Source organism: Alosa alosa, chromosome 19 (genome assembly GCF_017589495.1).
Source record: "Alosa alosa isolate M-15738 ecotype Scorff River chromosome 19, AALO_Geno_1.1, whole genome shotgun sequence".
Classification (NCBI taxonomy): domain Eukaryota; kingdom Metazoa; phylum Chordata; class Actinopteri; order Clupeiformes; family Clupeidae; genus Alosa; species Alosa alosa.
Window position 1 is genome coordinate 24,010,644 of NC_063207.1, and position 15,645 is coordinate 24,026,288.

The 15,645-nt window shown below is 44.2% G+C and overlaps 1 protein-coding gene across 4 annotated transcripts in view; it reads right to left on the minus strand.

Moving 5' to 3' along the window:
* Nucleotides 1-2,439: 2,439 nt before the first annotated feature.
* rnf144aa (ring finger protein 144aa) overlaps nucleotides 2,440-15,645 on the minus strand; it is a 30,095-nt gene continuing 16,889 nt past the window's right edge. For all 4 annotated transcript variants that reach the window (XM_048227498.1, XM_048227499.1, XM_048227502.1 and 1 more), the window contains 6 exons: nucleotides 15,016-15,120; nucleotides 13,858-13,918; nucleotides 10,965-11,175; nucleotides 7,900-8,047; nucleotides 7,365-7,454; nucleotides 2,440-5,048 (listed from right to left, as the gene is read on the minus strand). In XM_048227498.1, the coding sequence (XP_048083455.1) occupies nucleotides 4,917-5,048; nucleotides 7,365-7,454; nucleotides 7,900-8,047; nucleotides 10,965-11,175; nucleotides 13,858-13,918; nucleotides 15,016-15,120 (747 nt within the window). In that variant the 3' untranslated portion in view covers nucleotides 2,440-4,916. The remainder of the gene's footprint in view (nucleotides 5,049-7,364; nucleotides 7,455-7,899; nucleotides 8,048-10,964; nucleotides 11,176-13,857; nucleotides 13,919-15,015; nucleotides 15,121-15,645) is intronic.

The window sequence follows — 15,645 nt, forward strand, 5'->3', positions numbered from 1 at the left end:
GCATATGGCTCGAGCAGTTAAGTAGCCTGCCAGCTGCTAATGGTAAATGTGTGAGTAAGCGAAGCATTCTAGTAGATACATTTAGCCTAATTTATTGATCCATGCACACATGAATATCCTATATACAGTAATAGTAGGGGAAAGAAAGGGTTGATATAGGCCTATTGTTTTAATGACGTCGGGGATAAGGTTCAGTATGGCTACTCTCTGCATAACAACAAGTCTGTTGATCTGTTCATAGGAGAACATTTTGACATCTAGGCAACCATAAGCCTGTAGACCTGTTATTACAGTAAATACTGCCTACCATAAAGCAATATGTAGCCTACAATAGACCTACACATGACATCTCAGATTAATTTTAGTCCTGTTGATTGAGATAAAGAGATCTGCCAAAACTGAACTTCTTCACCTCATCAAAACACTCACAGAAAACACATAACATAAATTTCACGTCTAATGCAATAGTGCTTTAATACCAATTTAGACAACATTTGGGCGACATCTTCATTCATGCATAACCTGTCAAGGTAGATAAATGCTATGGTCTGCAACAACACTAAGAATAGCACTAAAAAGCCATTTGGTACTCTACATTCTCCTATGACAGTCCCCAGACAGGCTGTATCATATGGAGGGTCCTAGACTCAGTTGTACTGTAGGCCTAGTTCCAGTTTCTTCAGATTTGTAAAGAATATGATCTTCATTGTGAAATTATCTTATTCAAAATGAATTAGGTTGTAAAAATAAGATGACCGAATGAGACATTATGAAAGTACAAATATCAGAAAAATAAACAAGGAAAAATGGAAGTGGGGACAAAAGGATGAAAGACAGATGGAAGACAACAAAAAGGATGAGAGTAAAACAAAGGTAGGAAGGGAAGGGAAAAGAAGACAATGTTGAATAAGGAATATTTAAGAGGAAAGAGATCTAAGGGCACACAAGACAAGAGCATGGGAAACCAGCTTATAATAGGTCACTGTGGCAGCTTGTGAACATTGCACACGTTTCATGGCCTGTTCCCTGTAGTGTGCAGAGGACAGCTGTGAGGGACTCACGCTGGCATTTACCTCTTGCTGCACTGCTCCGCTCACTGGAGATAACGCCTCTGTCACCATGGTGCATGCATACGGTGCTTCTTGGAAGGCCTGGTTCGTGATTGGGTGGAACCCGATGAAAGTGGGAACAGCTGCCATGGGATGATAGATCACCCATTTGTTATTTGCCATTTTTGCTCTTTGCAGTTGAGGCGGACAAGTTCAGCACTGCAGCCTGACATCTGGCAGGAAATGAATGTAGGGAGATGGGAATGGTTCTTCGGAAGAGGTTTTTGTGACAGTCTGATGCACAAGTGTTTGTTTTTCACTGTGCATATGTTAGCAAGAGTGTATGTATGCATGATGCTTTCAATGGGACTGAACAAATTTATGTAAATCAAGAAAACAAACAAATGGATACAGATCTTTGTCCAACTACATTAAATACATTGCTTTACTATATCAAATGTTGGTGGATTTAATGAAAAAGGATGGAAAGAAGTGGCAAAGTTTTGATGGATCTCAACATTTAAACTGCTTTAATTTCACAGTGTTAGTGGCACAGTAGATACATACAAGTACTTTTTTTCTCCTCAGGTGGAAAAAAAACAATATTTTAGTCATTGAACAAGACCATCCACACATGCCAATGTACAAGGTTACAACTTATGAACAAGTCGGAATCTTTCCCATTTACAAGGAAAATACAAATAAAACAGGATATTTTTCCTTTAATTCTTTTGTATAAAAAAGAACAAATCCAAAAAACAACATAAAGGCAATCTAGAGATGTATGAAAGGCAAACTTAGTTTTAAGGACGAAAAGAGGACTGCACGGCCAAAAACCTTACATGGAGATATGTCTTTAAGCACTTGTCACAATGATTGCCTGGGACCTGTGATGGCAATCACGACCCTCAAGACCCTCAAGAGAGTGCTGGGAGGAAAGAGGAGCAGATTGTGGACCGGAACACTTTCTAAAGCATGACTCCAAACACAAGAACATAGCCCCAAAGACCCAACACAAAGCCATGGGCGAAGACTGGACTGAATAAAAAGCTTTCAAGCAATACCATTTTTTTCTTTGTGCAAATTCATTTGCTTTTTCTGTAGATTACGGAAATATTTTTGGCCTCTTTTTGCTACATGTTGTTATATCTTGGAGCACACCCAAGTCAAGCAGAAGCGTTGTTCTGGAGAAGTGTGCAACGCACATATAAACACCACAAACCTTAGAGTGTAGCATGTCTAATAGCCTAACAGGTCATATAACCAAACATCCCCACCCAACCCTGAAAAAGAAACTAAGGAAAGACCAAGACAGGTTTAAATGTTTCTTTCCATAAAATGAATCCCAGAGATGTAGACATCATTACAAGTTTTCTCAAATTAACCCCCACAGATGAATAGTTAAAGAAAGAATATATTTACATACTCAAAAAGAGATCTTTTAAAAACAAAACCTCGTAAGGAGAGAGTCAAAACCGTACATACTGTAATGCTGCCCTCTCAGTAAAGCTCTACACATTCTGCTTTTTTTTGTCATCACTGTCAGCTCAGAAACCCACTTGGCACGATTGTCATACATTGATTGGGTTCAAAATAGCCACCTTAAAATGAACAAATGACATATCTTTTGATCCAAAATGAACAAAAAGGAGATGGGTCAAACAAAAGCATCTCACAATAAAGATTGTGCTTGGAGCAGAAATATAAAGAGTTTGGATCAAAGGCTACATGAGTAAAATGCTTAAATGCTTTAACGTAAGGCTAAAGGCATTTGCGTAAATTGTGTGAAGACTTGTAGTGCGGAGGAGAGAGAACACCTCTCCTTGCTACATGAAGAAAATGACCAAACTATGTACCCAGATATAAAAGAAAATAGAAAACACCATTAAGAAAAGAGGGGGGGGGTGAGGTTGTGTGCAATGTGATTATTTTATAGGTGTAGTCCATCAACACAAAAGGATATTAAGGGTGGCACGTTCCAGAGCTACAAGTGTCAAACAAACAAATCTCACAGATTCCCTGTGGACAAACCAGAGCTGCGAATAACTGCACATAACCAAACATGCATAAAACCGTTTGGACAGACTTTCTTTACAGACAAAGCCCTGGTGGGTGCATGTGTTCTGGCTACAATAAAGTGATAAAGGACGGTGCGGCTCACCGCCCTGTCCAATCACTGCTGCAGCCTGGCCACTTTCTCATCGCTAAAGTGGCATGACACAATGGCACAAGGTTGGTCGGTATCTTAGAGAACACATATACTGAACCACACACATTATTGAATCACACATTCACTACCATGTGTACTTTGTGTATAGTGTTGAGAGGTACAAACTTGCATAGATAGGGTGCAGGACCAAAATGATACGTGTTCTGAAAAGTGAACAGTCTGGATTTTCTACATTTGGTGCCCCTGTCAGATTTAGCTATAAGTGCCCTTTTGAAATGCTTACTTGCCCTTCCATTACCATGTTTTGATTCAATTTTTAAAATACACTATGCAAGTTTGCAACCAGTGGTCAATTTACAGGAGTAATATAGGATACAGGTATTTGGATATAGATACAGTTGGGACAATACCATGCCACAAACAGAACAATATGGTTATTTGTCTATACTGAAACAGGATAGAGTGAAAATCTGAATTTGAACATTGTCGTAAGGAGAAGCTAACATGTTGTTGGGAAAAGCTCTGCTTCGGCAGAGATGACTGTCAACAGCCTGAACTAAGAAATGGGCAAATCAACAAACAAACCAGACATTCAACATTTTTTTCAGTTGAAAAAAAGTTTCAAAATTCAAAGCGGTTTCCAGACCTTGTTTTTTGTTTGGAGAGAAGAGGGTATTTTAAGCAAAGTTAGTAAAGCTTTCCTCGAGCCTCGTCTCAATTCTAAAGTGGGCTCATCCAACGAAAACAACTGCCTCACCCGACTGGGAAGAGGACATATGAAATAAGCGTTGTGACATCACAATTTCAATTCACCATGTACATACAAAAACAGCTTATAATTCATCTATAGGACAGAATAAAGCAATTGAACTGAGGTGACGGCACTCCGTGTGCTGTACAGGTGAGCACTCCGTGTGCTGTACAGGTGAGCACTCCTGAGTCTCCCGCTCACACTCGCTCCGCCCTTAAAGTGACGAAAGACGAAAGTTTATGTGCAACAGAGTGAGTTTTGTTTTTCTCTTTGAAACTCGGTCCGGCCATGCCCCAGCGCTGAGTGAGGAGCTACATTAAGGATGTGAGACCAGAGCAGAGTCTCCCACCGGTGAGAATGAAAGACTGACCAACCTCACCAGGAGTCCTGTGGAGCAGACTCTCTTGATGGCCAACACCATCACATGAAGAACACAAAGAAAGCACACAGATGAGAAAATGGTGTGTGCGTGTATGTGTGTGTGTGCGTGGTGAGGGGGGAGGACTCCAGAACATCCTCCCCCAACTCACATGACAAACCAGCCAACTGAACAACGAATGAACCAGCCAGCCAACCACATCCTGCAGCTCAGTCCAGGAAGTGGCTACAGCGGGGCTCCAAAACAGACGCACAACTGGGCCATTCCGAGTCGCTCCCACAGCCGGTCCAGCGAAGGGGTATGGAGGCCCGCGCTCCATCCTAGCAGAGGCCTGGACCATATGACTGCAGCCCTCTCTTGCTCTCTGAATCCTCTTCTCTCACTGGGCTCTCAAAGGCAGCATCTCTCTCTTTCTCTCTCTCCTTCTGTCCCTCCTCCACCTGCCTCTGGAGATGAATACGCTCAAAAGCTGGAGCGAAAGGGAAACCAAAAGGAGGAAAAATGGAGGGGGGTAATAGTAACATGTGGGATGGGGTCAGGGGTGACGCTGGGGGGGAGGGCCGATGGTTAGGTGGGCAGTGGGTCGTCATCGCCTTTGCTGCATTTGCACTTGCAGCACAGCACGAAGGGCGTGGCCAGCAGGAGGAAGGGGGACGCCACCAGCAGGAGCAACCCAAACCCAGCGAAGATGCCGACCACCTGAGAGAAGGAGAGACAGAGATGGATGTAGACAAAGAGCGATCTAGTTATTGTCACCAATTGCTACCTCTTGACAACCAAACTCTTCCAACACATCTAACAAGCACAGCATGCCTAATCCACACTTACCATACACTTCCTTCTTACACACAGTACTATGACTACTCTACTAACTCTTACTTCACTTCTGCACCCTCATTCTCTGGCTGTTCTGCACTCACATTCTCTTGTGGTGCTTGCTAAAGTTTGAATTTGTTATATGTTAGACCGGCATATCTGGGAACTTTGAATTTGCTACCTGTCTCCGTCTCTGTCCCCTTTTTGGGGAAAGCAGACTGCTTGGATTGAATGGAACCCTATGGAGTTGATCCTTGAGCAAACGTGAATAAAAAGCACAAAATACTGTAATTTCCCAACTATTAGCCGGGTTTATACATTGATTTTGCAAAATGTCTTCATCTATGAGGTTAATACACAGGGGCAGTAGATATGGTATTAATATGTTTTTGTTTTTTTAACTTTCATAAAACATTGTCCTGCAGTTTATACACAATGCAGCTAATACACTGTAAATTACTGTTAGGTTAGGTTAGTGTGAGCGTTATCTGTGTGTACGTGGGATTTATGCGACCATTACATTACTATATACAACATATGCTTGAATATCTTCAAAGAGACAATAGTGAAAATAGTAATATTTTAAACATTTAGTAAAATAGTAAACATGACCAACCAAAATACAGAATGTATGAACACACTAGCAAGGAAAAAGAGGCAAGTGACAAGTGCAGGACTGTGTACACTTGGACAGAATATGTGCAATGCATCCATTCACCACACGGGGGCAGCAGGCCCTCACCATCAGCCCTGTTGGCATGAGCAGAAGGGTTTCCTGGTGCAACCTGGGCCAGGCCAGGAAACGTTCTGAATGTTTCATGGGCCTCAAGCCTCTATGTGCATTATAAACACCACGCCGCCTCAAGTAGTGGCCTGTCAAGGACACAGAGGTCTGGAAAAGGCCTGAGGAGTAGGGGGAAAAGCCTCTCCTGAAAAAAAAAAAAAAAAAAAAAATCAACAGGAGGCAGAGTGGATGGTTTAATGTACAAACACTCCCCTGGCACTTCCTGGCTCCAAAAAGCACTAGATAGAGAAGTGTGGTAAGGTGACCTTACCTCCTCCTTCCTCACTCTCTCTCTCTCTCTCTATCTAGCCCTTCCTCTCCATATCTGCCCTCCCTTTCTCTTTCTCTCCCTCTCTGTCCTTACTCCACTCCCTGGCTCCTTAAGGCCTGTATGGAGGGCAAAAACACTGAGGGCTGGGGTGGAGGCTGGTGGCAGTGGGCCGGAGAGGCTGGACCTCAGGCACTAAGTCCCGGGGCTTTCATGACACTCACGCCCCCGGGGCCTCAGCCAAAACACGTCCTCATGTATTCATAAAGGGCCCTTTTCAGCCGGACTCCTTTAGGGTCCTGAGGAGAGGAGGAACTGTGCCCTGTCGCCACAAGGAGAGGACAAAGAGAGAGAGAGAGAGAGAGAGAGAGAGAGAGAGAGAGAGAGAGAGAGAGAGAGAGAGAGAGAGAGAGAGAGAGAGAGAGAGAGAGAGAGAGAGAGAGAGAGAGAGAGAGAGAGAGAGAGAGAGAGAGAGAGAGAGAGATACACAGAGCCAGCGAGTGTGTGAGAGAAGAAAGTCAAGAGAGGAGAGAGAGGAAGTGAAAGAGAAAGGCACTGTTCTGCCCCTGCGCCACAGCTCCTGTGACTCACTCTGCCCCACTGAGCAACAGATGTCTTTGTGTGAGCGGAGAGCAGAGGAGTGAAAAAAAGGAAAGCGCTCCTTCTGCTAAATGGGAGCCTCCGCCAGAAAACTGCTCTCGGAAGCAGAAACAGGCGCCAGCCTATTCTCAACCTGCTAAAAGGATGCTGCAGTGATTTTCTATTAAAGATGTAAAGCCTAAGGTTAAAACATTCCACAGATTTATTGAAAAGAAAAGTGAGTGTGCGAAGAAAGACCAAGCAACGCCACACTCTCTCCATCTCACTCAGTGCATTGTTACTCACACACACCTGTCTCATCCTGTGAAAAGGACACCAAATATAGCCTGAAGTTGTCTGAAGTCCTGTTCTATAGGGCCGCAGCTCTGGTCCACGTGTCAGCGTGTCTGCATCTCCACGGGCAACACGTGGAGTGGAGTGTGTGTGTGTGTGTGTGTGTGTGTGTGTGTGTGTGTGCATAGACACACGCTGGCGGTAATGAGAGCTCTGGCTAGCAGGGAGGAGGACAATGGGAGCAGAGAGCAAAGGGAAAAACGTGGGCACCCACCTGCGTTCTGTGCCAGATGACCGAGGCCCTGGAGTGGCCTAGTTTGTTGCGGCACGGCCCTTTGTCGTAGTGGATCAGCAGGAAGTCGTCCTGTTAAAACACACCGCAGAGACACGCGCCACCACATGAGGGGACGCACCACAGACACAAGTTTTCACATGAGCACAAAACACACCAAACTGTATAGCAATAACTAGAAATCCGCTTCACTATCGTATACTATACTGGAGTGCCTTTCCCAAAACCATAGTGGCTAACTAAGTTAGCAACTTTGTTGGCTGCAATGCAATTTCCCATTGCCAACCAACTAAGTTGCTAACAGGTTAGCAACTAACGTTTTGGAAAACGCACCCCAGTATGGTAGCCTACATTCAATGTCTTTCTGAAACCGCCAATGTTGATCTTAGATGGTAATCTAGGCTAGGCTATATTTGCCCCAGTTGCAGGCAAACAACAATTACACTTAGTCACAAATGTGAGAGAATGTTGAAGAGTATGATACAGTATCTCAAATAAATGTTATGAACACACTTACATCGAGTGATTCAAGGCAGTACCAGCAGAAGGCATGCTTGCAGTTCTTGCACATCATCTGGGCACAACCCTCGTCTCGTTCGATGTAAACTTTACACTTAGGACAGCGCTTAATGGGAGCGTCGTCCTCATCACTCTTGTAGAAGGAGCTGTTAGGGGGAGGGGGAGAGAGAGAGAGAGAGAGAGAGAGAGAGAGAGAGAGAGAGAGAGAGAGAAAAGAGAAAGAAAGAAAGAAGGAGAGAGAGAGTGATAGGGAGGACAGAGACAGAGAGAAAAAAGACCGGTCAGAACCTCATCAGTTTCACATTGACCAGCTGGCTGTGCCCTTGAACACTCTGACTTGAAAACCTTTACACGTGGCATTTAATGAAACAGTGCAGCATGGTGTACTATTTTGGTCGTAACAACACCTTGCTCGTCCTGAGGCCAGGCCTGTGATGGAGGGATGAAAACGGGGGAAAAGGTAACAAATGGGTCTGTCTGCTAATGAATAGCAAGCATACACCCAATTAGCATCGTGTCATACATCAATGTGTCATTCAGCATGGCACACAAAAGCACCTTGCTGGAAACTCTTGAGGACAGAGCATAGCAATTGGTGCCGTGTGTTGAAAACCACACAATTTGGGGGCTTGCCAAACAGTAGTAGGCACAGGGGTGTTTTTTTCATCTTTTGTCCCCAACAGCACACACCAGCATTCCTCATCCTTCTTTTTTTGTTGTGAACGAGCAGCTTTTTTCTCCTCCAAGACACGAGAGCAAGGACAGTTGTTTGTTCTATCCTGAATGAAGACGCAGCCACCACAGGTTTGCTATAGAGAAGGGTACGGTTCATACACCCACTCTTGCACGCAGCTGCTGATTCAACTCCATGGCAACACTCGAGTGATCGACTACGAGTCGTGGTGTCAGAGAGGACTGATTTGAAAAGCACACAAAAGCTCACTTCTTTTATGACTCGCAGTGTACACTGATCTTAAGATGGCCAACAGGAAGAATTGGATTACTGGATTTCTCAGACAGCCAGATTTAAAGATTTCTTTTTAACACTTTAGTAAAGAGGTGCAATGCAGCAGATGTTGGTAAGACCTTATATCCCTCTGTCATTGACTGTCTTTGCATGCACACCATATTCTGATTAAGGTCCCTATTCTGGTTAAAGCGATATTCAGAGTAGGATGTTTACATCTGCAGCAGAGTGTTGAGCTATGGGAATATTCCCATTTAAATGTTAATTGGCATATTCCGATTAAAATAGCGTGCAGTAGTGGTAGCAAGAGCATCTTGACATCTTTAATGGTCTCTGTCCCAGAATTCCGTAGATGACCGCAAAATAGGTGAAACTGGCCGTTATCGTTTTGCTTTTTAGCCTTATAAAAGGCAGCTTTTCCATCGATTCTTGACCTGTCAGCAGTATACGCAAAACCTGCTTCTTTTAGTTTGTCGCACACCCTTTTAAAGATATCACTATAGACCCCTTCAATGTTTGAAATAATCCAGAGCCTAGGTTGGATGCGCGCACAGAATGGGGTCAGAAAAATGGCACAGCTTATAGACCAGCATGTTGAGCTGTCAAGGTATGCAGGGTCATTGTTACCCAAGGGCCACGAACCGTACCTTAATAACTTAGTCTTAGTTAATGGCGATTGTCTGCCTGATCCTAAGCTGATAACAGAATGGTTAGACGACGTTAGTGTGGGATCACACACACACACACACACAGCTTTCTGACCCCAACATGAGCACACCTTTTCTGTGACGTGGACCGTGAAGGGGTCTATTGTTGTGCTTTCACCCATCAGCCTTTCATGATTTGAATACATAAATTGACCTAATCATCGCTCCAGTAGTGCAAACGTTTCACAGTACTGCCAAGTTGACAACCAAGCTACCAAAATTCCTTGCACGAATGTGCAGACGTAAATGAACATTTTCCAAATAATGTGACCCAATAAGTCACATCACATGTCCCAATGATCTAACTAGGGTAATGGAAATTGGGTGTTTACATGCCTCGCACAATCGGAATACTGTAATTATTCCAATTGAAATGTGATGTGCATGTAAACATAGTCAATGTTACATGCAGCAGAAAAATAAGTGCTACTGGATTAACCACAACCACCTCACGTTCTACAAAATCAGCTTTGTGAAAACCAAGATAGAGCACCTATATAGCCAACGTTATCTGAAACTCGTATAAGGCAGGCAGCACTATACAATTGTTGGGCTTCTTGGCAAAACCAGTGGCCCTTTCTGCAGCTCATTACAGAGGGCACAGAGAGGAGAGAAATTCTGCTGGGTACAATATTCGCACTGACGGCTGCTGGGCTGGGCTGGGCTGGGCTGGGCTGGGCTGGGCTGGGCAGAGCTGTGCAGAGCTCTGTGGTTGGAAAAAGCCCCCTCTGCTGTTTCCACTCCGCCCCTGATGTCCCCGCATGACCCCAGACACCACTCTGTGGCGGTGACAGTCTATGTGAACCAATGTGCTCAGCCCACATCACACACGCATGGAGAGAGACCTGACTTCGGGGATGGGGGGGCTGCTAGGGGGTCTGTGAGGACATGCTGCTTGCTTCGGGGATGGGGGTGGGGCTGCTAGGGGGTCTGTGAGGACATGCTGCTTGCTTCGATGAACCGTGCAGACGGGAAGGGGGAGCGAGTGAGTTTTCAAAAGCTCAGCTCCTCAAAAGCGCACACACCAATACTTACAAAGACTTTATCGTCAGCAGATAGCAGAACGACTCCCCCAAGTCCACTACACCAAAATCCACTACACTGCTGGAGTTCAGCTAGTGTTCTAGTGAATTTAGATTAGATAATATGGTAAGGTCAGACCTGAAGTCGATGAAGAAAACAACATGAGATAGAGATAGTAACATCACTACACACCTTCGGTGCATCAATGCGGATGTGCTTTGGTTGGGCAATAAGAGCCTTGAGCCTATATAGTGGTGACATGATGCAAGGTCTTTCTAATTACACTGAGAACAGAGAGACAGAACAGAGCGTGCACTGTGAGCTGGCTGGGAGATCAATAAGGGTCAGCAGGCCAGGCAGGGTTACCTGGTCTCCCCGGGCAGGAAGGAGGTGATGGGCAGGTTCTCCTGGCAGGCCTGGTCGGGGTGCCAGCTGGCCTTGCAGGCCGAGCAGAACTCCAGCATGCAGACGGAGCACTGGACCAGCTGGGGAAGTGGAACGTCCGACTCCTTCAGCTGGCACACTGCCTGGCACGTCGAGGACGGGCACCAGGTCCGGCAAGGGTCCAGCAGCACCTCTGTGGGCAGACAAAACGAGCAGATAAGAGTGGGGTGGGGAGGGGTGGAAGAGTGTTAAGGTCAGGCTCCAGGTCAGTACAGAGCTGCATTAGGCTTCTGCTAAAGGAAGGTCCAGGTCATCATCCGCTAGCCTGGTGAAGCCTTAATGACGGGCAGATTGGGACAGCGTGTCCTTAGATGCCCTCCTCTGTCTTTATACATATGATGGAACTGACAGCAACACAGACTTACACTGACACTTCAGTATGGCTACAGAAAACAAACATAGGCTTTTCCCCAACAGCTTTCCCCCTCCAACTGCTCCGATTCTGCCAGTCTAGCGTACACCCCCACCCTTCCCCCTCCATGGCCAAATGCTGTGCATGTTTAATCAAGATGGCACTTGGTGACTTTCTGGTCTGGCTGACCATGTGGTTGGAACAACTAGCCCAAAACCCCAAAGCGCCTTCAATCTGATGTGACAGGCCATGCAGAATCCCACATGCACTCTAGCCTCCATGTCTGAGAATATGGGGAGGATTCTGCCTGGCTGGCCAGGGACATCGATGAGACGGATGGCTGCTTTTATTGAGCCTTTTGCCTTTTCTCAAGGATTTTTACTCATCTATGTGAACGCATGCGAGGTGGGAGGCTGTGTGTGTATATGTGTGCGCATGGATGACAGCAGCCCTAAAACACAAGCGGCAAACAAAACCACTGCTTTGGTTACAGGAAAGCAAATTATTATTCAAAACCCATGAGATTCAAATTCCAGACTGCATGTAAATGTTTTCTATGGAATTAAAACCATGACTATTACCATGGTTACTATGGACTCAACAGACAGTGAAGCCCTGGCTGCTATAGGGACAGGAGAGGCCCCCGTGCACCATCAGCAGGATTTCATACCGACACCATCCAATTAAAAAACAAAATCTAATTACGGCGACTGCAGGCTTTCAACTACGCCTCTTTGATGCTGCTTGGGTGGCGCTTTTCCATTTTAGTCGCTTTGAGGGTGTGCTGGGTCAGCCAGTACTCACCGAGATCACCGCCTCGTGCTCACTCAAGCGGCGTCAGATAAGCCCTTCCTTCACAAGAATTGATCTGATTCTAAAGTCTCTAGGGGAAATGATACATAGCATGGTGCAGAAGAGGTTTGGAAAAAGCTAAACGTCTATTTGCCATTTGATTTGGGTGTCTCGTATGAGATGCAGTGTAATATTAAAATTGATGGCTCTAGGTTCACCCAACCACACCAATGTCACGATCTTGCATCTTAATGTCCACAGTGGAGTGGAGGAGGACTTGCTAGCAGCCTTTTTGAGCCCTTTCCGTAAGTGGGTATTTGTGCAGGTTTTACCTAATGGAATTACCAACAACTCATAGCGTTGTGATGTGAAACATGGGTTTATCATTAGGGGAAGCCTGGATGCTTTAAAGAAGCTATGTGGAATTCTGTAGATTTCGAGTTGTTTAGAACAGAGTTTCTTAACTGGTGTGACAGCTCATGTTTGACATCATTTTAGTGGTAGACACAAATAGGCTACGACCCTGAATATTTGAAGTAGGATATGGATTCACTTAAATTGAGGACAAAATGGGACAGAAACCCCAGTGTGTGATGTGCATTGAATTGCTGGCACATGAGAGTATGAAACCATCAAAACTAAAATGCTACATGGCACCCCTGTCAAAGACAAATTTGTCAAGTACTTTGAAAGGTGACATCACAAGTTTAAGACTTCACAAATGTAATGCCAAACATCAGCATGTTCCAAACAAGTAGGCACTTCGCGTGTCTTACCATGTAGCTCACCGTAACCGTTGGCTTGATCGCTAAAAAAATATATGGGTCGTGACTTAATGACCATGGTAAATTGTGGGTCCCAAAGCTAGACCAGTTAAGAACCACTGGCTAAGAACACAGTCACACGGCTCTTTCACATTCACTTGCATTGTATTTAATAACGGCCTTACAGTACATGGTAGAACGTACGACGAAAGAGAGCTGGCCCGACACTAATTTGATTTTTGGACATTTTAACCTAAAAAAAAAGAAGAAAAAAACGCTTTTGAAATTTTTTTGTAAATGACTACCATAAAACGGAAGTGGAAATAGTGCAACGTGTTTTTGGTGTCGTCCACTTAATGTGGTAGCCACAGGTGCTGTCCTATACCTGTTAATAGCATTTTAGCCTTTAGAGTCTCTCAAAGTCTTGAACCAGAAATATTACACTACTGTTCTGTGTGTCTTCGTTTTCATGTTGTAAATGACTGTTGTAGAAAGAAATGGTTGATCTTTAATGCAATATATACATTGTCCATTATCAGCAAACATTCATCCAATGTTCCAAAGACACATTCTGTTTACTAATCTGATATCATTTTAAAAGGCTAACTGAGAAAACACTGGAGAACTTTTGCAATTATATAAGCACATGATGTTATCTGAAAACTGCTGCCCTGCTAAAACAAAAACAATGCAACTGATCTCAGCTGGTATTCTGTCTATAATGGACTGGGAAAATGTTCTACGTGTTTAAGTGACCCCAAACTTTTGAACGGCAGTGTGTGTTTTTGTGTGATTATATATATATATATATATATATATATATATATATATATATATATATATATATATATACATATACACATACACACAAGCACATATCTGTTGCACATCATTGCCTCATACTTACCCCTCTCAAACTGCAGCTTCCTGTACCTCTGCATGATCTCTGTAGCGACCATAAACTCAATCTAAGGGAGGAGGAGAGACACAAAGACGAGGTGAGGTGACCATAGAAATGCCTGAGGGATAACTTCATCTTTCATCCCTGACCCAGCAATCCCCATTCACGCATATAGTACATACTCATGAATATGTATTGCATCACTACACAAGGCTGATTGCTCGTGGGGGAAAAAAAACAAGGACAGTTCTCTGAGAGGGAAAACCAAACTAATGGTGTGCACCATCATTTGTGACTACCACGGTGACCACACAGGTGTATAACAGTGAGCTCAAAGGGTGGTGCACCAAGATCTCTTACACTAATCATCCACAACCCCGGCTGGCACAGACCAACGAGAGTAAGCCGCCGTGCCAACCAAGCCCCAAGGTTCCGAGTCACCTCGGCGACCTCATGCTAGCTCGCCCCTGCTGTCGCTGTCCGTGTATGCATGCAAGAGATTTCCAGCAGCATGTTCATCCATGCAGTATAAATACAGCCACCTGCCTGGCCAGGCAGGAGAAGGCCATTTTGATGTGTGGCGTGAAGGAGGGCAACAGGCCGTAATTCCTCCTTTACAGGATAGCCCTCCGTAAATACTCTCATAATCCTACACTACCTTTCGCTTCCCTGATCCTCTAAACACTATTAAAAGCATCCAAGTGCATAAATGTGATAATATAATCAAGATGATTGAATAATTAGTCAAATCTGTCACCATTTCTAGTCAATTTGATCAGTTACATGTTGCTTTGCATAAATACCTGAATATGCAAGTAAATATCTGCATTTCAACGTTTGTCTGCACATTACACTGTGAATTTGATATTCACTTCAATCGACTATAAAATCAATTCATTTTTTAAATAGTTAAACTAGTAACACTGGTCACTGAAAGCTGCTCTTACAACATGCTCTATGGCCTTGGATCCTTCACCTCACAAACATCTATGTCAGGGACAGGGAAACATCACATGGTGGGGGAGTGTTGAGTTCTGGCCCAAGGGTGATCTAGCTTTTTAGAAGTTCTAAATACACTGCACTACAGAAATTGACATTGAAATAAGATGTTCTTTGATAAACTTAAGTAATGTACAACTTTAATGTACTTCAACGCCACATTACCTCATTTTCCTGCAGATGTCCCCGTTTTGGACAGGCAGAATCTGGACAGCTAATTGCAGTTTCAAGGCCCTCTTTGATCAGAAGTTCCACATACTGCTTCAGGCACTAAAGGGGAAGTTTCAAGCAAAAGCACATTAGTTACCAGCATATATGTCCCAGCATGTCCTTCCACAAAAACCACTTGGGTGTCCTGACCACAGTCCACACAGCAGCTCTTGTGTCACAAGGGGAAGTTAATTTAACGCAGGCTTTTTACATTTTATAATGCATTGCACAACCACTGAAATACTCAGACAAGCTTCAGCTTGGTCTACGTACAAGTTGACAAATAACCACTTTACAGGTACTGTGAATACATTGCAGTAGAAATTTGTTTTAAGGAAAGAATCCACTGTCCACACCTAGGTTCAAATTAATTCATGACCAGGTGCTACAGATAACACAGGCCACTGAAAAGAAATATTCAATGGCCCATCTTCAGACAATCCGTAATAAGACGTCTTGCAACACTTCTGCTAGTCTTGTTAAGGAGACTGCTGACTTATCAGTATCACATCTGGTTGTCATTCTTGCTTTAGTGTGTTCAACTCCACCATTTTGGCTGACTATAGAGCAGGTTGAACAAACAGA